Source organism: Prionailurus viverrinus, chromosome F1 (assembly GCF_022837055.1).
Source record: "Prionailurus viverrinus isolate Anna chromosome F1, UM_Priviv_1.0, whole genome shotgun sequence".
Lineage (NCBI taxonomy): Eukaryota > Metazoa > Chordata > Mammalia > Carnivora > Felidae > Prionailurus > Prionailurus viverrinus.
In genome coordinates, this window is record NC_062577.1 from 21,238,651 (window position 1) to 21,260,715 (window position 22,065).

General features: G+C 42.0%; 1 protein-coding gene across 1 annotated transcript in view; it reads right to left on the bottom strand.

Annotated features, from left to right (window-relative positions):
• CF1H1orf21 (chromosome F1 C1orf21 homolog) overlaps positions 1-22,065 on the bottom strand; it is a 176,895-nt gene that overhangs the window by 33,552 nt on the left and 121,278 nt on the right. Inside the window, exon 4 of the mRNA XM_047840781.1 lies at positions 3,269-3,345. Coding sequence (XP_047696737.1) covers positions 3,269-3,345 — 77 coding nt within the window. The remainder of the gene's footprint in view (positions 1-3,268; positions 3,346-22,065) is intronic.

A 22,065-nucleotide genomic window follows, 5' to 3' on the forward strand; every position in this document is an offset into this window, starting at 1 on the left:
ATGAAATGCAATTACTCAGTGGGTTCCTGGCAAATCTTGGCCTGAATAGTTATTTCTTCAAAATCATCATCATCATTGCTCAATTGGATCTCGGGAAAGTGGCTTAATCCTAATCCTCACATTATGACACACCCTTGCTTATAGTCACGCACAGCTACTTTTATTTAGTCGAATATACTTTTTTAAAATAGCATAATATGCACTCATGAAGCCAAAGTAAAAAACGAATGCGAGGACCTTGACAACAACCTAGAGCTAATTTACTTCCTACCCATGTGTGTTTCCTCAATTCAAGGGAACCAACATCCCCTTACTTTCCCTTTGTATAGCTTTACTGCCTCTACGTGTGCTCTAAAAAGCAGATGATTTATTTAGTTGTTTTTAACTTTACAAAGAGTGCATCATGCTTTCTGTAATCTTTCAGGATTTACTCTTTTCTCCTATTATTATATTCCTCGGTCCCTCTAGTGTTGTGAGTTTTAACTAATATTTCACTGTGTGAAGGCAGTGGGGTTCATTTACCCAATTTCCTGTAAAAGGGCATTTGGGTTATTTCTTTTCTTTTTTTTTTGAAATAAAGTTTATTTTATTGATGGGGGGAGGGGCAGAGAGAGAGAGGGAATGAGAGAATCCCAAGCATGTTCTGCACTCTCAGTGCAGAGCCCAATGCAGGACTCACAAACCATTGAGGTCATGACCTGAGTTGAAACCAAGAGCCGGAAGCTCAACCGACTGAGCCACTCAGGCGCCCCAAAGGGCATTTGGGTTGTTTCTAACTGTTAAGGCATTCTTACCAGCATCAGATACTGTGACTGGCACTGGGTCATACATTATTTCATTTATAAATATCTCTAGCCCTGTAAGAGACGATGATTCTCCTCTATTTTTCTCTGAGAAAACTGAAGCCTGATGACATTGGATCACTCTCCTGAGATCCCAAAGTCAGTAAGAATGTGCTCTGCATAGTACCTCAGATGAAGATGTGAAGACCATCTACCTTTATTATTAATAAATCTCCTGTTATCAGGTATGGGGTTGTCCTTCCACTTCTGGGGGAAAGAAACTCATTATCTTATGTATACACTGCATAATAAATAATAGTTTCTTAATCACTTGTGTCAGCAAGGAGGAAAAGTAAAACTTCTTGTGGCCTTCCAGAAAGATTTTGTAGTTGAATTCCAGTAACCCAGGTTCTGACTCATAGTTTAAAACGCACACACACACACACACACACACACACACACACACGAATAACAGAGGATTTTCTTCCTAATTTTAATGTAAACACACAAGCCAATTTAGTCAATTTCTCTGAAAGCTTCAGCACATATCAGTTTGCAAAGGAGGCTGCTTCAGTATGTCTAAATTAAATAAGTATTCACACTAAAGGGAAAAAGAAATTCTCCTTCTTATAGTCTCTTCTTAGAACTCAGAGATATGGGAAACATTTAAAAATAGCATATATTGAATGGCTTGGATTGAAACATGATTTGGTTGTATCATGAGATATCTGCTGTCTCTCCAAGGCAGATACAATTAGTGTTGATAAAAGTGATTATCAGTGAAGTGGACAGGAAGGTTGTGATTATGACATAATGTGTACCCAACGGTTCAAAAATCGGCTTTACTATTCCACTGACATTACAGATGATAAGTGGATTTTAAAATGTCCAATTTCCTTTGAAAGTAAAAAAATTAAATCCTTGAGCTCATCACCACCCCCTGAAGAGGCCTAACCACCTGCAGCACCTCCACAGACACCGAGCCAGGGTAAAGTGATTATGAACTAGGTTATTTTTGTCTCGATTTCCTGGGAAGAATCAGACATAACACAACTTCTGCTTATGGCATGGATTTATGGAACTACTACTACATACATGAATTTATTTTAGGGTGGGGGTGACTGTGCCACCAATGTGATCAGCACCCTCAGGGAATTTGTTCATATTTAGATGGAACACCACAAAACAGATTTGTAGCTCTGGGAAAATGGAGCCTCTTTGAAGGAAAGGAGAGATAGCTTGAGTGTCACACAAAGTGCATTTTATCGCCAAGGTAGATTTGGTTCTTGAACAATCTAGAAAAATACCCATTATTCTCTTTAACTTTTTAATTGTGCAATTCATAACACACAGAAAACATACGTTACTTGTACAGTTTTACATAACAATAGTTAAAGGAACACCCATATCATCACCACTCAGATTAAGAAACAGAACCCCTGGTCCCATTGTCTTCCATCCAGTGAGAAAGAACCATGCTTCCAAGTTTAATGCCTTTTCATTTCCTTGCTTGTCTTTATTGTTTTATCACAGACATATATATAATAGGTTGATTCATTCGGCTTGTTTTTGAACTTTATGCAAATGAAACTATAGCAGGCAGGGACTACCACTTACTTCCCTTCCCATGCAACCTTACATTCATGACCTTCTTCCATCTTGACAGGTGCAGCTCTAAGTCATTCATTTTCACTGATACGTAGAATTCTCCAGGTCAACTAGGTCTTCCAGCACCCATGTACAAGTTTTTCTAGGGTATATACCTGGGAGGGGGAATCGCTGGTGGGCAAGGTATGCCCAGGTACAATTTTCTTAGAAACTACAAACTTTTCCAAAGTAATTGTACCAGTTTATACTTCCACTAGGGTAAAGAGGCCTGTTGTTCAACATCCTGGTCAACCATTTGTATTGTCAGACTTCTAAATTTTTTGCCAATCTTGTGGTGTGAAATGGTATTTCTTCCTAGACGTTAGCTATTCATGTTTACTCTTCAGTAAAATGGTTGTTCATATCTTTAGCTTCTTTTTCTATGAGCTCTCTGCTTTTTACTTATTGATTTATAGAGTTACTTTACATATTCTGGAAACCCAACCGTTGTCAATTATATGCGTGGTAAATATATTCCATCACTTCCTTCTATTCTCCTACAGCAAATTTTGATAAAAAGAAGTTCTTAATTTTAATGTAGTCATATTATCATTTTTCTTCAAAGATCTGCATCTTTTGTGACTTTTTCAAAATTCTTCCCTACCCCATAGTCATAAAGATATTTCCTTTTATTTTCTTCTGATCTGACATGTCTGTTCTGTCAGTTATTGTGGGTCTTTTTTGGCACTCTCTGCTCTGTTCCATTAGACCAAATCACAGTGTCTCAATCACTGAAGCTTTATAATACATCTTAATTATCTGGCAGGCAAAACTGAGCTCACTCTGAAAATATTATTAGCTTTAAAAACAATATAAGGAAAAAAGGAACTAGAACTTACTTTGCTCTGGGTTGATGAACTAATCCTGGAATCTCTTTATTAGTTTTAAGTCTTACATTTGAACTGGCACTTTTTTCCTGAAAAACACAAACAGACACATAGAAGACAAGATGAGAATCGACAATTAAACAGCAGCATAAACCGTCATCACAGAAATGTTAGTTTTGCTTGAGACCCTTCACACCTGGTTACTTCACAAGGACAAAAATCCTTGCAAAGATATCACACTGTAAGGTGAAACCGCCAAAGCTTTTGGAACACTGTCGTGATAAGAGGCGGGAGTTTTAAAAACAGCTATTAACTATTTTTGAAAATTATGTGCAACTCATATGTGATTTTTAGGTGTTTTTAGGAGTTACTAAAAATAGGAAGAGACTCAAAGAACAGAAGATTCTAGTGTCAAAGAGCTGCCGTAGTATAATCACAGACACTGTTCACATGCCCAGGTCAACTAACTTCAGTGCATTCTATTTATAAAAGACATCTGTAGTTATTGAGACATGAAGTTTGCACAAGGCCCTAGCAGTGACAGAGAGAAGAACATGATTAAAAATAACTAAATCTATTCCACCCATAAAAAATATTGTGAGATTGAATTCAATTGAATTAATAAAATTCACTACCAACCTATATTCGAGAAGCACTTCTTTGGCTTTTAGTCTGATCTGATTTCCTATTCCCAGTATACTAGCCACGTGGGAAAGAAACACTCAAATCTTAAAATGCAAGTATATCCGTAAGCACGCTGCCTCAGTCGTGGTACTGCTCTGTATTTAGACCATCTCAATGATGGCACTGCTTTGTATTTATACAACATTACCTTTACAAAATATTCAGGAGGCGTTATAATTGGCTCCCAAAACACACCCCCGAAATGAAAGTCAGGGCTGTTCTCAACCTATTTAACAAGTGCCGGTGTGCATGCAAGGATCTTGATGTGCAGCAATAATTCAAAGCCTAGGCTGGGGCAAGGAATAAAGACTCGCATGGGCTGGCCCACTGTTCTTCCCAGATGCAGAGGGATGTGGGATGACAGATAAAACAGATGGCCCCCAAATGAACTCTTGTTTCAAGAGTTCATCTTTCTCTCAGGATAGCAGAAGCCATTTAAATCCATGAACCTCCAGTGATTTACACACTGTGGGTTTTTGGCTATTCACCATCAAACGTGAGCGTATCTGTATAACATCGGTACTCCACAACAGAGGGTAATTTTGTCTGTGATCTTCTAGGAAAAGAAACAACCATTACGATTCTTTGGCAGTCTATCTTACCTTCTTTACCTCACACTAAACTTTGGAGTGTTTTCACAACCTTTTAATGGGTATAAAATATATAACTGTTCCTTCTGCTGACACAGTCAGGGAACAACAGACAAAGTACCTTCGTGTTTACAAAGCAGGGCACCGGCTCCGGGAGGGCGAGGCCCAGCACTTGACGGGAGCTGCTCGTCACATTACTGGTTGCACAAGTGAGCAAGGTCAACATGTGATGAACGTCTTTTTAACAGTGAGAGAGAAAAATAGCTCACATGTCGTCCCTCTGGAAGGACTGCAGAGGTAGGTTCCAAGTTAGTCATCTTTTTCCCCTTAAACTTCCTGTCAGCTTGGATTAAGCACTGAAAATAGACATATGACGGGGCCTTCCACTTTTTCTCTACTCACATAAGTTCCCAAACACTGAGCTAAAATGATGTCATTTTGAACACTGCTGAGGCAGGAACGCGGCTTCTAATACTAAGACTAGAAACCGTACACAACTGTATTCTGTTTATACTCAATCTATTAAACCGTACCCTTCATAATGGCACTGAGTCACCACATCTTCTTTAAAACCACACTGTGTGGTTGCTAGGAGAAGAAGGAAACCCCAAGCAACAGAGGCTGGGCGGACGGGCCGGGCACTCAGTCCCCGAGTGGGAACGAGCCAGCCCCCCGGACACCACGCACAGGTGCACACTGCCAGGAAGCGGGAGGGCCAAAACTGAGGCAGAGGCTCGGGAAGGAATCTCAGCTTCAGATTTCCCAGTTACACAAAAGGAAAAAGAAAGTATACATAATTACACACACATTTCTATGGATTGCACATGTAAAATGCATTAGTTTTTACAAATCACCACTCACTAAGATCGTAACAATGACCCAATGACCACGTACTCTAAGTCAGGCACTATTCTAAGTGATTTCCGTATATGAACTCATTTTAATATTCACAATTATTTACATATATTAACTCATTTTTATGTCCACATTTCTGAGATAGCTACCGGTTTTATTTTTACTTTCTTCTTCTTCTTATTTTAAAGTTTATTGATTTACTGTGATAGGGACAGAGACACCATGAGTGGGGGAAGGGCAGAGAGAGAGGGAGAGAGAGAGAGCCCCAAGCAGGCTCCATGCTGGCAGCACAGAGCCCGACATGGATCATGAACCTGAGCAGAAACCAAGAATCAGACGCTTGACCAACTGAGCCACCCACGCGCCCCAATAGGTACCGTTTTTATCCCCATTTTATAGATGAGAAAGCTGAGGCATTGAGAGATGAAGCACTTACCTGAGACCACACAAGAAATAAGTGATAGCGTTGGGATTTCAACCCAAGAAGGGTCTTCCGCATCCACGCTATCGGCCACTAGGCTGGCAGTTCTCAAACCGTTTTAGTATCAAGCACCCTTTGCCCATTTTCTCCAAATTTTGACACATTTCATTATACAAGATGAAAAAAGAAATCACATTTGTTAAAATCACCATCAATCTCATCAGGAAAATCTTGACAGAAGCTGTCAGAATCCTGACAGAAATCTGTCAGGAGATCCTGATGGAAGCTCGTGGTAGTATAAAGTTTTCCAAAATTCTAATTTTGGTTTAACATTTGAATTTTATGACTGGCAACACATACTGCCAATTGTTGTCTTTGAAGTGACAAGTTCTCTTCATTCATTCTTGAGACGATGTTTGCCAAATACCCAAGTCTGAATATCCATAATTTATCTGCCACACATTTTTTTTTTCTAAAGTAGAGACGGCGTTCCATAAAAACAATTGCTAGTTCAGCCTGCAACTCAATCAACTGCAGAAGTACTTTTCCTTGGGATAACCGTCCTACCTGGGTGTGCAGAAAAAATGTTTTATGTGTGCCTATCTCCCATTTCATTGCATAGACTATTACAAAGCTGTGCACAGGTGTGCCTGGGTGGCTCAGTCGGGTAAGCGTCCGACTTCAGCTCAGGTCACGATCTCATGATTTGTGAGTTCGAGCCCCACATCAGGCTCCGTGCTGACAGCTCGGAGCCTGGAGCCTGCTTCGGATTCTGTGTCTCCCTCTCTCTCTGGCCCTCCCCCACTCATGCTCTGTCTGTCTCTCTCTCTCTCAAAAATAAACAAACATTAAAAAAATTTTTAAGAAGGCATGCATCCAAGGCACAAGACAATATCATTAAATAAAATTTACTGCTTCATGAAGGACACTCTGAAGTGACAGTGGAACGTGTTCTTCCATTAGAAGCACATGGTGGTGGTGGATACGATGACTGCTGACGAGGTTTGGTGCCACCGCCTTGACTGGTGTTAAGACACCAGCAGTTTCACCCGCTGCCACTTCTGTATCATCAATGCAAATGTCAACACAGCAAAAAGGGCAAAATGCTTCTTAGCATTGTGAGGAAAATGACCTCGAGGACATCCTGAGAATGTTATAGGGACCCCGGGGCCTGCAGGCCATACTCTGACTTGTATCTCTCTATTTCTTTCTTTTTTTTTTTTTTAAACGTTTATTTATTTTTGAGACAGAGAGAGACAGAGCATGAATGGGGGAGGGTCAGAGAAAGAGGGAGACACAGAATCTGAAACAGGCTCCAGGCTCTGAGCTGTCAGCACAGAGCCCAACACAGGGCTGGAACTCACGGACTGAGAGATCATGTCATGACCTGAGCTGAAGTCAGATGCTTAACCGACTGAGCCACCCAGGCGCCCCTGTACCTCTCTATTTCTTTTGCAGAAAGGGGAACAACTGATTCTTTAATTTGCTATATGCCTTGTTTTAAAAAATATTTAACCACTTTATCGTGGTAACATTTATATTCCATAAAATTCCATTATAAATGTGTGATTAAGTGATTTTGGTAAGTTTACTGAACTGTGTAATTACCACCACAATCCAGTTTTAGAACAGTTCCGTCATCCTAAAAAGTTTCTTCAAACCCACTGGCAGTTGTTTTCTGCTCTCCTCTGTAGCCTCAGGCAACCACAAATCTGCTTTCTGTCTCTCTGAGTCTGCCTTTTATAGATTCACGTACATGGGACCTTATAATACATAGCCTTTGGTGTCTGGCATCTTTCGCTTATAATGTTTCTGAGGTTTATCTATATTGTCGCATCTTTTAGTATTTCATTTCTTTTAACTGCTAAATGATATTCCAATGTATGGATATACCGTATTATATGCATTCACCACTGGACGGATATTTGGGTTGTTTCAAGTTTGAGGATATTATGAATAATACTTCTATGAACACTCACGTGTAAGTATTTGTCGCTTCTCTTGGGCAGAATTCCTAACACTGAAGAGCTCGATTATATGGTGAGGTACATTTAACTATTTAAGATATCACCAAACTGTTTTCCAAAGTGGCTGCACCATTTGACATTCTCACTTGGGGTGCAAGATGGTTCCACTTTCTCCATGTCCCCGCCAACACTTGATAGTGTCTTTTCAATTATTGCCCGTCAAGTGCTGTCTGATTGTGGGCTTCATTTATTTTTAAAAACATGACTCATTTGGATTCGTTCTCTGTATCCCTCAGAACATCCAGCACCTTGCTACACAGGATCATTGACGTGTTTATCAGTTAACTGTGTTTGCACCAAGATGTCAGTTTTATATTTGCTGATAAACATCACTTAACTCTTCTCAGGGTTTGTTGGTTGGGGAAGGGGAGGTTTAAAGAGGTCTGCTTAAACAAAGAAAAAGAAAAAGAAAAGCAAACAAACAGAGAAAACCAGAAAGGGCTGGAAGGACGAGGGTATTGGGAGCCTCAGATAGAGCAGACTCACCAGAGAGCCGAGAGTCGTGCCACATCTGGAGTGCTCCAGACACAGGAACGCAGAATTTGAGAGATGAGGAAGAGGTAACTAAGATAGCATTTTCCCTGGCAGAAAAGCCCCTTTTATTGGTATATGACACTTGTAAACTAAGTACCTAAAATAAACTGGGACCAAGTGGGGCGAAGATGAAGCCATTGAATAGGCCACCAGAAAGCAGTCTGTAGAGCAGCGGTTCATGACCCATCCATGCTGGTATCAGAATCATCTGGGATGCATGATAAATACAGATTCCCAGGCCCTACCCAAGACTTCCTGAGTGTGAGTCTCTGGGAATTGAGGCCCAGAATGTGCATTTTAAAGAAGAGTCCTAGGTGACTCTTAAATTCAAAAAAAGTTTGAGAACTTCTGCTTTAGAGAAAAGATACCTTTGTGCTAAATATGCTGCAAAGCCGCTCTGGGGGTCCGTAGAGAGGCCCACCAGAGCAGCAACCCCTTTAACTGTTTTATACTTAGGGGCTCTGTAAGTTGGAAAAAAGCATTTGTTTCTCAAAAATATTTGCAAACTAATGCCAGGTAGTGACAGGTTTATGTAAACAGTAAATCAAACAACTTTCTCCTTTGCTTGGAGTAATTTTCTCTCTTTATGAACAGAACACACTTGCCGGTGTCTAGAGTAAACTTAACATTCTCTTAGTTCCTCTGAGGCCGGAGACAGTCAAACCAACTGTATTTATGCTGCTTCCCCAATCCCTGGGTGGCATCTCCCAAAGGGAAAGTCAGAACCCTGAGAGAAACTGACAGCTTCTTTAAAAAATTTCTCCGAACCTCCCCTTCTTCTTTTTTTTTTTTTTTGAAGATTTTATTTTTATGTAATCTCTACACCCAACACGGGGCCCAAACTCACAACCCTGAGATCAAGAGTCGCACGCTCCACTGACTGAGCTAGCCAGGCGCCCCACCCCTCCTTAATTCTGAAGGCGGCCACACAATGTGTCTAGGCATCTGACAGAAAGCACCCTCCCTGTTGGTGAGAAATGGAACTTCTTTTCTTCCATCACTTGTTGGCCTGTGTTGTCCCCTGAGTCTGAGTGGATCTAGGTAGCTGTCACCCTGTGAGGCTCCCTGAGCTGTTCCTGGGTTGGAAGCGTGGGGAGGAACCTCAATTTCTTTTTCTGGGCCCAACAGTAGGAAGTTCAGTCTTATAAAGAAATCTCAGGGACCAGATGGATGCAGGAAGCTGGAGTCCTAGAGACAAGTAGTGGGGGTTGGAGAAACAGCCCCTGGAATTGCTAGTGAAGGAGCTGTTCAGAGCAAAGACACACAAGCACTCACTCAATGTGACTTTGCAAAGAGTCCTCCCTACATACAGATCGCGTGTGTGTACAACTGAATCCCTGCATTTTAGAAAGTACATGGAAACCAGAAAAGATTCAGGGTGTGGGGGAGGGGGCGTACACATATTTTTAAAACAGGAAGACATCAGCTATAAAATAAGTAAGTAATTATTCCACTTTGAAGGAGTAACCCATAGGATGTACTCTCTAAGAAAACAGCCTCATTTGATGTCTTATATGTGATTTCTCATGTGGTATTAACATGGGATAGGATACTGCTTCTTTCAAAAACAAAGGGGGGGGTGCCTGGGTGGCTCAGTCGGTTAAGCGTCTGACTTTGGCTCAGGTCATGATTTTGCAGTCCTTGAGTTCGAGCCCCACATCACTCTCTGTGCTGACAGCTCAGAGCCTGGAGCCTGCTTCGGATTCTGTGTCACCCAAACTTTCTACCCCTCCCCCGTTCATGCTCTGTCTCTCTCACTCTCAAAAATGAATAAATGTTAAAAAAAAATTAAGGAATTTTAGCTTTTGTCTTCTGAATGATGGTGATTAGCTGAGCCACATTCATTCTACCACAATGTTTGGATATTTAAAAATAGCAAGGTCCCAGCCACCAGATGCAAGTGTTGACTTAGATCCATCTACATTATCATAATTTCATGAACTCAACACTTCCATCCATAATTGCCTGTCCAAGGAGATTATTCAAATTATTGGTATTTGGTTAGAATTTTAGTAGTGATGGAAGTGACGTGGAAAGTATCAGCTTTACGGAAATTCATTTTCTATAAATTAAAATACAGCCATGTATCTCGTTTTACACGGAGCAAATATTAAGTGCGGCAGGCAAATCAGTTTTAAGGCTCCTAATATATTTTGCACTGTTGTTTCTCCAGATAGATTGTAAACATTTAAAGTAACTTTAAAAAATAAACAGTCGTAAGAAATTGCTCAGAATAGATTAAGTTGTGTACTGACAAATTTAAGACAAAGTCATTAAAGTCACTATGCCAGTATTTCAGTAATTAAAAGTAACAAGGTATATATAATGTTGTCAAATTACACTGAGACTTGGAAACTGAGGATGTTTGCAATAAGATGAGGTATCTCCAAGTTTTTTTTTTTTTTAAAGCTTATTTATTTATTTTGAGAGAGAAAGAGAACATGAGCAGGGGAGGAGCAGAGAGGGAGACAGAGAATCCCAAGCAGGCTCCATGCTGTCAGCGCAGGGCCTGATGTGGGCCTTGAACTCACAACCGTGAGATCATGACATGAGCCGAAATCAAGAGTCAGACACTTAACTGACTGAGCCATCCAGGTGCCCCTCTCCGAGTTTTTCAAAGAAGTATTAATACATACCCAAATAATTAACTTGTCAGAACCACATTCAGTTTTTGTCTGAGACACTGAATATCACTTAGAACGGGGGAGATTACACCGTGGTAAGAAAACAGTCCCCAGTACTGGTGGTTCAATAAGATACAAGTTTATGTCTTGCACATGCTATATGTGCAGATGAGCAGCAGGGCTTTGTGTGTCCCCGCTCCTCAGGGATTCAGGCTCACAGAGGTCCCATGTCAGCACGTGCTGTCATAATCAGCATGGCAGGGGAGGGAAGACCAGAGCAGAACAGTTAAGTGCTCATACTTACTTGGCCAGAGCGGATCAGAGAACCACATGAAAATTCAAGAGAGTGGAGAAAGTATAATCCTACTATGTGTCTGAAAAGAGCTAGAACTGGAATATTCATGAATAGTCCTAATGACCACCATAATGCTCACCTAAAAAAAGAAAAAAGTATGTTTTCTTGACCACAGAACTACCTAACATTAATCATAGCAGTCTTCTTTTCTGAATAATCTGATGTACAACTGTGTCATTATGTATTTGTACTAAATTATGTGTGATTCATAGGAATATGGAAGAAACTTCAGTGCTGAAAGTTTAAATTGGGCTAAAATGCCATTCAGAGGTTAGAATGCAAAACAAAGGTGAAAGTGCTTGACACGCTGATGTAGTGGACAAGCATTAATAAATCAGGCTAAACGCTCCCTGGATCCAGGTAAGAGGGAAGAGAGGCACAATCTGTGATTTATACCCCAGAAAACTGCACCTACACCCAACCCCACACACTTCTTGACTTTTCCATTTCTCACATCTCTCCAACCATCAAACAAAACACATATGATGCCAATCATATTCATTGTCATCCATAGCAACAAGATCAAGCATTTTAGGAATTCAACTACCAATGGACTGTGGTCCCTAAAAGATTGCATTTAAGAGAGCTGTCTAGCACAAAATAACCATGCTTTATAACAGACGTTTCTGGTGGGTAAAAAAACAGCCACAAAAATCGAAGTATATTTGATCAAAGTTAATAAAATATTAGAATGAAGAAATGTATCATCCATCATAAAAAGTCACCATTTATGCAGAGTTGCTGAACTTTGCCCGTGATGAACCAAAATCTTGACAGGTTTTCCTCACTAAGTCGAGAGACTGCAAATGTCAAAGCTAAAAACAAAAAGTTAAATGATCCAGTTTTTCTTCCAGGCACGATTGTTTTTCTCACACTCACTGTGCTGTAGAAGCCAGCCAAAAATCAGACTCCAGCCTTCCTGAACTCGCTGGACACACCCACATCTCTCTTCAATTCCAAATTTGTCAGTGCCCGGAAAATCTGCTGTTCTCCTATTGTGGCCGTAGCAAGTTAACACGCATGTAGGGGCTGAAAACCACATGCATTTATTATCTTACGCTTCTGGAGGTCAGAAGTCTAACAGAAGGCTGCACGGCTACCTTCCATCTGGAGGCTTTAGGAGAGAATCTGTTTCTTGACTTTCTTGTCGTCTACACGTTACCTGCACTAGCTGGCTTGTGGTCCCCTCCTCCAGCTTCGAAGCAGCACTGTAGCATCCTCTCTCCTGACTTCTGCTCAGTCCTTACATCTTCTTTTTCTTTAAATGTTTATTTATTTTTGAGAGAGAGAGAGAGAGGGATACGCTGACAGCACATAGCCTGATGCAAGGCTCAAACTCACGAACTGCGAGATCATGACCCGAGCCAGAGTTGGACGCTTAACCGACTGAGCCACCCGCGTGCCCGGCATCTTCTTCTTCTAACTCTGATTCTCCTACCTCCCTCTTGAAAGGATCCTTGTGATTATATTGGGCCTATTCAAATAATTCAAGATAATCTCTCCACCACATCAAGACCCTTAATTTAATCACACCTGTAAAGTCCCTTCTCCCGTGTAAGGTACCATATTTACAGGTTCCACGGATTAGGATGCGGAAAGGAATTATTTGGCCTACCACAGGGTTCCCCCTGGATTCATACCAAAGATTCATAAGTCTCCCACATACAAAACAGGTTCACCCCAAGGTACCACAGAGTCTCAACCCTATACAGCATCAACCCAAGTCTCAAGTATTAGGCAAATCTCATCAGCTCAAAAGTCCCACACCTCATTATCTAAATAATCTAAATTAGATATGAACGAGGCTCTGAGTCTAATCCATCCTAGGGCAGAATTCCTCTCCATCTGTGAACCTGTGGAACTAGAAATCAAGTTACCTGCTCACAAAATACAACGGTGGGGAGGCAAGAGATGACAGCTATAGGCATGCCCATTCAGACAGGAAGAAATGGAAGAAAAAAAGGAGTCCCTTGTCCCAAGCAATTTCAAAATCCAACTGGGCAGACTCCCTTTGCTTCTAAGGCCTGGTAATCATCCTCTGTGGATTAAGACTCTGCTCCCCGGGCCCGTGGTTCTACCCTTGTAGAGTCATTCTTACTTCTTGAAGGATAGCAGCATGTTTGTGGCTGGGCGGTCTCATCAGCTTGTTTCCTGCCTGTACGAATTTTGGGAGTGTGACACCTTATGCACCCTCTCTCTGACCCTTTTGGTTCAAACTGGTGTAATAGCTTCAAGAACGCCACGGGCCTCCTGTGTGTGGCACGGGGGTTCACTTCATCACACAGGGGGTTCTTCCACAGACACTTCCTAGACAACCCCATCTCTAAGCCTGGCTTCTGCTGAGACAGCCGAAGGGATACGTGCCTCATCTCTTCAAAGAGTCATCTGTGTGACTGAACACTCTGACCTTTTCATTTTTACCAGAGAGTAGCGAAAGATTGTTTGGCCACACCCTTGGTTGTCTCCCCAGAGCATGTGTTCCTGACAGTGAATCTCCTAGTTTTAGCATCTTTTGCAATCTGGACAGACTAAGAGTTCCCTAAACCAGTAAGTCCTGGCTCTTTTTCCATTAATAATTCTTCCTTCAATTTAGCTCCGTCCTGTCACATTTCACTAGAAGCAGCGAGAAGAAATTATGCCCTGACTTCAACACTCCAACTTAAAAGTCTTCTCAGCTAAAGATTCAAGTTCATTGTTTACAAGTTCTGCTTTCCACATCCTTGTAGGACAGGATTAGCTAAGCATTTGGCCACCGTATTACAAGTGCCGCCTTCCCTCCAGTTTCTAATAACATGTTCCTCATTTCCTTCACTTACTGGTGGTACCTTTCACGTCCGTATTTCTTTTTTTTTTCTTAATTTTTAAAAATGTTTAAATGTTCCTTCATTTAACAAAATTTTAAAGTTGATTTTTGAGACAGAGAGAGAGACAGAGACAGACAGACAGAGAGAGAGGGAGTTACAGAATCTGAAGCAGGCTCAAGGCTCTGAGCTCTCAGCACAGAGCCCAAGGCAGGGCTCAAACTCACAAACTGTGAGATTATGACCTGAGCCGAAGTTGGACGCTTAACCAACTGAGCCACCCAGGTGCCCTGATGTTTATTCATTTTTTGAGAGACAGAACATGAGAGGGGAAGGGGCAGAGTGAGAGGGAGACACAGAATCTGAAGCAGGCTCCAGGCTCCAAGCTGTCAGCACAGAGCCCAATGCGGGACTTGAACTCATGAACAATGAGATCATGACCTGAGCTAAAAAATTGGCCGCTTAGCTGACCCAGGTGCCCCTCATGTCCAACGGTTCTACCAACGGTATGTTTATGATGACTTGTATTCTCTGAGGTGATACAGGTTTTCTTCACCATGCTCTTTTTTCTGAGCCCTCCCCAGAAGAATCTTTAAAATCCCTATTTCTACGAACTGTATGTACAAGGCAACCTAGGCTTTTTCTATCCTGCTCCTCAGAATTCTTCCAGTCTCTGTCCACTTCCCGATTCCAAAGCTACTCCACATTTATAGGTATTTATTATAGCACTACTATATTTCAAGGTGCCGGATCTATATTGGCTTCCTATTGCTACTTAACAAATTACCAAGGACTTATGGATTTTTAAAACACCAATTCGGAGGTCAGACGTCTAACGCTGGTCCGTAGGATGGTCCTCCTTCTAGTGGCTCTAGGAGAAAACCTGTTTCTTTGGCTCTTCCAGCTTCTAGAGGCTGACTACCTTTGCATACGGCTCCTTTTTCCACTTTCGAAGTCAGGAATTTAGCATCCCTCCTCTTTGATCACTGCTTCCATCCTTATATCTTCTTTTTCTAACTCTGATCCTCCTGCATTCCTCTTATAAGGATCCCTATGGTCTACTGGACCCACCTGGATAATCCAGTATAATCTCTCTGGGTCAAGATCCTTAATGTAATCATACCTGCCAAGTCCCTTCTCCCACATAAGGTGACATAGCATTCACAGGTTCCAGGAATTAGGATGTGGACGTTTTGGCGGCGGCGGCGGGGGGGGGGGGGGGGTCATTCTTGACTCTATCTTCTCTTACTCAAGAGCTCAGGCATATCACGTCTGCAAAACTCAGTCTTCTCAGGCCAAGCAAATATCAAAACCAGGTCCTTGGCTCACAACGAAAAGTCATATAGGGACAGAAATATGGGTTACTAAATAGCAGTGGAAAATCATCATGGAGAAACCTAATGGCCCATTCTTCACTAAACACTGCTTAACAATCCTTGGATGCCAGACTGTGCTGGAGAATTGGGAGACATGATCCTCATCCACCACAAAATAGAAGAGTGAACTGATGTTTAGAAATGATTGACGTATGTGTAGTAGAAGCACTCAGGATGACACAACTCAGAGGAGGAGGTCAGGGGAGCTTCTTGGAGGTGGAACCAGGCAGGGTTGGGTCTGGAAGGCAGAAGAATACCCCCTGACAGGGAAAGAGAACACGACATGTACCGGGAACCATACAGAGCCTGGGAGAGCACGAGGTGCCAGGTGTGCGAATGAGAGAGGAAGTGGCGAGGCGGGTAGCGGTGGGCCACAGAGGGCTCATGCTCGGACACTGCGCTTTCCTATGAAACAAGGAGGAGCCATTGAAGGAGTTTATGGATCTTCTGGCAAACTGTTCCAGAGATGGAAGCACAGAGCCAATCTGGAAGCTGAGCCAGTAAATCAGAAGAGATTCTACAGCAGCTAACAAAGACGGGAGGGGCTCAGCATGGCAGACAACAAGGGCACAGGCTCTGGAGTAAGACGACCTCTCCGCTTTCTACTTGTGTGACTTTGAGCAGATTCTGTAACCTCTGTGCTCATTTCTTCAGCTGTGAAATGGCGACGGAAGTAGTATGTACTTCACTGGGGTACCTGCTGTACAGGAAATGCATCACAAAATGACAGCTTGTATCAATAAGATGGTTGCTCTGGAAATAAGGATGAGGAAACAGATCTGGGAGTTGTCACTAAAATTACTGAGTGCCCACTACATGCTAAGTGCCTTGCTTAGCCCTGCCCTCATGGAACAATTGTAAATGTCAGAGGAAAAAAAAAATCCCCAAGTACTAAGTGTCGCATTTACAGATCATTTAGATATAAACATCTATAAATAAATAGATACACATATATATACACATATACATACACATAGGCATAGACGTATACATATGGATATAGCATTTACAGGGTAGGTGGAAGAGGACAAGGTTTAGCTAAGGATGACAGCCAGATTTTCGGCTTAGCTGACAACAGGAGATGTTGGGGATGAAATGGGGAAATAAAGGAAGTTTAGGGTTACTGATTAAAAGGGTAAAATATGGCTTCAAAAAATTGCTTCTTCTTCCTTGCTACCTATGTATGCCTAATGGGTGGGCTGACTCCAAGTCAAGGTATCTTTCTGGGCAAGCAAAGAACAGGTGACATGGTTTTTAATGCAGAAACATGGCTGGGCAGACGTGTGTTTCTCTTGAACGGAATGAAATGTAAGCTTTAGGACCTATACCAGGTGGCCCGAACAGTGAGAAGAAATTAGGAGAAAATGTAGTCTTTCTGAGTGGATACATTAGAATGCGATTATTTCGAGGGTGCCTGGGTGGCTCAGTCTGTAAAGCATCCGATTCTTGATTTCGGCTCAGGTCATAATCGCGCAGTTGTGAGACCAAGCCCCGAGTCAGGCTCTGCACTGAGCACGGAGCCTACTTGGGATTCTCTCTTTCTCCTCTCTCTGCCCCTCTCCCACTTGCACTCTCTCTGTCCTCTCTCAAAATAAATAAACTTAAAAAAAAAAGAAAGAATGCAATTATTTTTGAGACAATGTCCTTTACTTATCACATAGTCTCTATCCAAGTGGAGCCCAACCAACATTCATGTAGGAGCGAGGCAGGTGAGAGCCAGGCCCCATGCGTGTGGGAGGCAGAAAAGCACCGTAGATGGCGAGAACACAGGTCTGAAGGCCTGGAACTTACTGGTTTACCTCACAGGAGTGGATCTGATCTCAGGCCTGACTGGATCCAGGTGGTCAAAGAATGCCCCCTTCTCTCCCTTGCTTTCATCTTTGCTTATCACCTTGATTTCATTTTTTTTCCATGACCCTACGGCAATGCCACATTCGGTCCTTACAAGCCTGTGACCCAAGAGACAAGAAAGTCTTCCCTGTTAGGGCCATCTTCAAGGATCTCAGGGAAGCACCGATAAGCCTGCCTTCTGTCCAGTGCCGACCACTCTCGAAACAAGGATGTAGTCTCTTGGCAGGAGAAGAGAAGCAACACAAGACCACATCTTTTATTCTGCCTGTGAGCTCTATGCATGAAAAAAGGGTTTTTTTTCCCTCCTTTCTATTACTGTACATATTTACAAAACATAAATTCTCTTTTGCAGGTATTTCTGTTTTTAAAAAGTGTGTTTTAAAATAAATATATGTTTTCACATACAGGAGTTCTAAGTTTTGGACTGGTGGCAAAGAACTGATTTCATTTTTCTTCTATTATTTCTTCCATTGCTTCTATGATTAGTCCTGGCTAATTCTAAATTTAGCTCCCTACCCATACATTTTCTTCTATACCCTTCTGCAACCTCTCCCACCAGAAGTTGGTGTAAATGAAGGGAAGTCGATGTTTTAACAGTGCCCCCAGGCTTTCTAGTGAATACAAGCGTCAATTCTGTCATGGCATGATTATTTTACAATGTGGAGTCAGTCATTAGGCTTCTATACACAGTCTTGACAGTCAATAATCAAATCTGGCGACGTTCCATTATTGATGTAACTTTTAGCCCAAGGCTAGGAAAAGACTGGTTGGTTGTAACTAGCATTTGGGTTGAAAAAGCGCTTTAAAATTGAAACATGGTACTTAGGCAATAAAAAGTAAGCACTATTCTTCCCGCCGCTCCCGGCCCCACTCCTTTTGGAGAAATGGACTGCTTGCGAGGAATATCTTCATTCTGAACTTTGCAAGCAGAATTGATCCTGAAATGCTTTAATGGATTGTGTTTAACCATGAGTGTCTTTGTTTGCTGATCTCCCCAGTCTTCTAGGAGCTTTCTGGAAAAGTTTCCATACTCTCTTTCCACATTTGCCTTCACCTTTGGTGTATGCTCCCACAACACTTCTTTTTTTTTTTTTTAAAATTTTTTTTTTTTCAACGTTTATTTATTTTTGGGACAGAGAGAGACAGAGCATGAACGGGGGAGGGGCAGAGAGAGAGGGAGACACAGAATCGGAAACAGGCTCCAGGCTCCGAGCCATCAGCCCAGAGCCTGACGCGGGGCTCGAACTCACGGAGTGCGAGATCGTGACCTGGCTGAAGTCGGACGCTTAACCGACTGTGCCACCCAGGCGCCCCCCACAACACTTCTGAGCTGAGCACGTACTGTTGATGTGGGACCGTGAAGGGACTGACTCTCCTCTGGCAGCCTGACACCAAGACGGGGAGAAAAGTCTAGAACAAATGATCTGTGTCCTCTGCCGCTGTCACTTCTCATCTCTCTGAGGTTCTTTTATTAGGCTTTGCATGGAGGGGCTTATTCATGGCACCACAAGCCTCAGTTCACTAAGTCTGCCTTTTGTAAAATGGTTTCTGAATGTTTGTTCCCATTTTACCCATTCATCTAACACTAGATCCTACCAGGCAAATAAGTCTTGGGAACCAGTTTGCTGCTTCCCGCCTTCTTTACCTCTCAACTCATGTGAAAGTCTTTCCTGACCTGAGTGAAAGGGTGGGGAAGGGGAGAGGGGGAGGAGCTGGCAATGAGAGAAAAACACGTTAAGCTACACATCTAAGAGTTTTCAACGTTTATTTATTTATTTTTTTTTTGGGACAGAGAGAGACAGAGCATGAACGGGGGAGGGGCAGAGAGAGAGGGAGACACAGAATCGGAAACAGGCTCCAGGCTCTGAGCCATCAGCCCAGAGCCCGACGTGGGGCTCGAACTCACGGAGTGCGAGATCGTGACCTGGCTGAAGTCGGACGCCTAACCGACTGCGCCACCCAGGCGCCCCCACATCTAAGAGTTTTAATGAACCACAGAGAAAAAGGAGACGATCCCCATTCCTCCAAAGTGAAGATACTCAGAAATGTGTCTTGGCAAGCTTAACTACATAATCCTTGAGGAATGGAGCTGAAACCTTTAGGTGACGACTTATAGTAGTTTATTAATTCAGCCACGCTAATATTTATGAGCACATACCGTGTAAAAAATTATATGAATTTAGAAATATTCCTTTTGCACACTCGTCTTTCACAAAACAACTTATGCGTCCCAGGTGCATCTGGCATCAGTGTTTTCACGACCAGTCACCCACTTTTTGAGTCTTCTATTGTTTCCAAGGCATATTGTGTTTGCTTCCAATTGGTTGAAATACAATGCAGTTCAGATTTTTGTATGCTGCCGTGCTGGACATTTAATTCCAAGCCATAAATACCCAGGTAGTGGTGATCTCTGTGCTGCTCACCACTTACTGCATTATTCTCGCAAAGTAGCTGTTAGAAGGCTGTTATGATGACACACAGAAATAGTACTAAATTAGAGCGGTATTCTTTTTTCTCATTTGGAAACAAAAGTGATTCAGTCAGCAGGCCCCTCTCTGTAAGCATCTAAGGTGATCACTGAGGCAAGCCAGCGCTTTAGCCTAACCTTTCCCTTAGACACTGTGTTCAAAATAACAAGAGTGCCCTGTACCACGTGATTCATATATAAAATGGCATCCACTTTTCTGAAGGACTTAAAAAAAAATCCTGCTTGTATTCTGGCAAATACCATAACGTAGTGGAAATTGATCATGTGAACCTGATTGAAAGGGTATCTTTTACCAAAGTCCAAGATTTCCGGATAAAACTTAACAGAAATATTAGAGACTTTACCCCATTTCTCAAATGGAATACTGAAATGAAATCTCAGCACCGCATCTCCTGTCCAATAGTCATTTGGCAGAAAGCATGATGAGAACAATGAAACAACCCCAAACAACTTGTATGTATAATGATAGGCTTGTCTGTATGCATATTCTCAGAGTTACTGTTACAGAAGATAAACTCCTAAAGTACAGATATAACCATGGTTAATTTGTTTCTTATGTGAGGCCATATGTATGTACTTAACTGATGGTCCTGTGATAATCTGACAACAGAGAAACACAGCTTTTGATTCTTTATCGCTATGGTCTCTTATAGTTGCACAAACAATAACCGCAGTAAAAATAACAGCTATCACTGACGACACCTCACAGGTGCCAGCTACCGCACCGGGGCCTGCAGACATTGATTATGTTAGTACCAAGGAAAGGCCAAGCACAGGCCCTGCCGTGTGTAAGAGCCTGACAGAGGTTGGCAATTGTTACTACTGTTATTATTAAAACTTTCCCTTATTTAATCCTTACAACAGCTGTCTGAGGCAAGCATTCAAAGCGGAGAACATTAATGAAACCATCAAGGACAGAGGCTCTGAGAGATTCTGTACGTTGCCCAAGGTCAGAGAGTTATTGGCCAAAAGTGAATAGGAACTATGCATAGGTATCTCTTTCTTTTAAAACTTTTTTTTTTTTTAACGTTTATTTATTTTTGAGACAGAGACAGAACACGAACGGGGGAGGGTCAGAGAGAAGGAGACACAGAATCTGAAACAGGCTCCAGGCTCTGAGCAGTCAGCATAGAGCCTGACGCGGGGCTCGAACTCACGGACCGCGAAATCATGACCTGAGCTGAAGTCGGCCGCTTAACCGACTGAGCCACCCAGGCGCCCCTATAGGTATCTCTTTCAATAAATATTCTGCATTCTTAAAAAAGTCAAATCTACATAAATTAAAAAAGGAGGGCAAGAGTAAGAGTAATCCACATAATTTTTAATACCCCCTTTGTGTTTCCATACCAAAAAAAAAAAAAGAAAAAAAAGCAAAAAGAAAAGAAGCCTGGAAGGGACCCAATTTTAAAGACACAGGCAAGGACCCCAGGGCTACTGCTGAAAACAGCATCTGTACCACCCACGCCAAAGCAAGTCAAGGCCAGGCAGGTAGCTGAACAGATGATACACCTTGAGTAAGCAATAGGGAGTAGAGGGACAAGGTATAACTGGGAGGAATAGCCATCAGCGAGTATCTCCCCAAAGGCATTCAAATTCAGTTTTTAAAAACTGAGGTATAATCGACATATGACATTAAATTAGTTTTCAGGTATACAATGTAATGATACAATATTTGTACATACTGCAAAATGATCACCACAGTAAGTTTAGTGAATGTCCACCATCATACATGGTTACAAAAGTCTTTTTCTTGTGATGATAACTTTTTAGATCTACTCTTCTATGAACTCAAATATGTAATGCAATACAGTATTATTAACTAGTCACCAGGCTGTACTTCCCATCCCCATAACTTATTTATTTTGTTGTTGGAGGTTTGTACCTTTTGACCCCCTTCACCATTTTGCATACTTTCCACCCTCTTGCTTCTGGCAACCACTCAAATTTAAGTTAAAAAAAAAAGGTATTTGGGGGACTTGGGTGACTCAGTTAGTTAAGCATCCTACTCTTGATTTTGGCTCAGGTCATGATCTCACATTTCATGAGTTTGGGCCCCACTTTGGGCTCTGCACTGATAGTGCAGAGCCTGCTTGGGATTTTTTCTCTCTCTCTCTCTCCCTCCCCCCCCCCCCCCACTTGTTCTCTCTCTCTCTCAAAATAAATAAATAAACTAAAAAAAAAAAGGATATTTCTACTGGCCAAA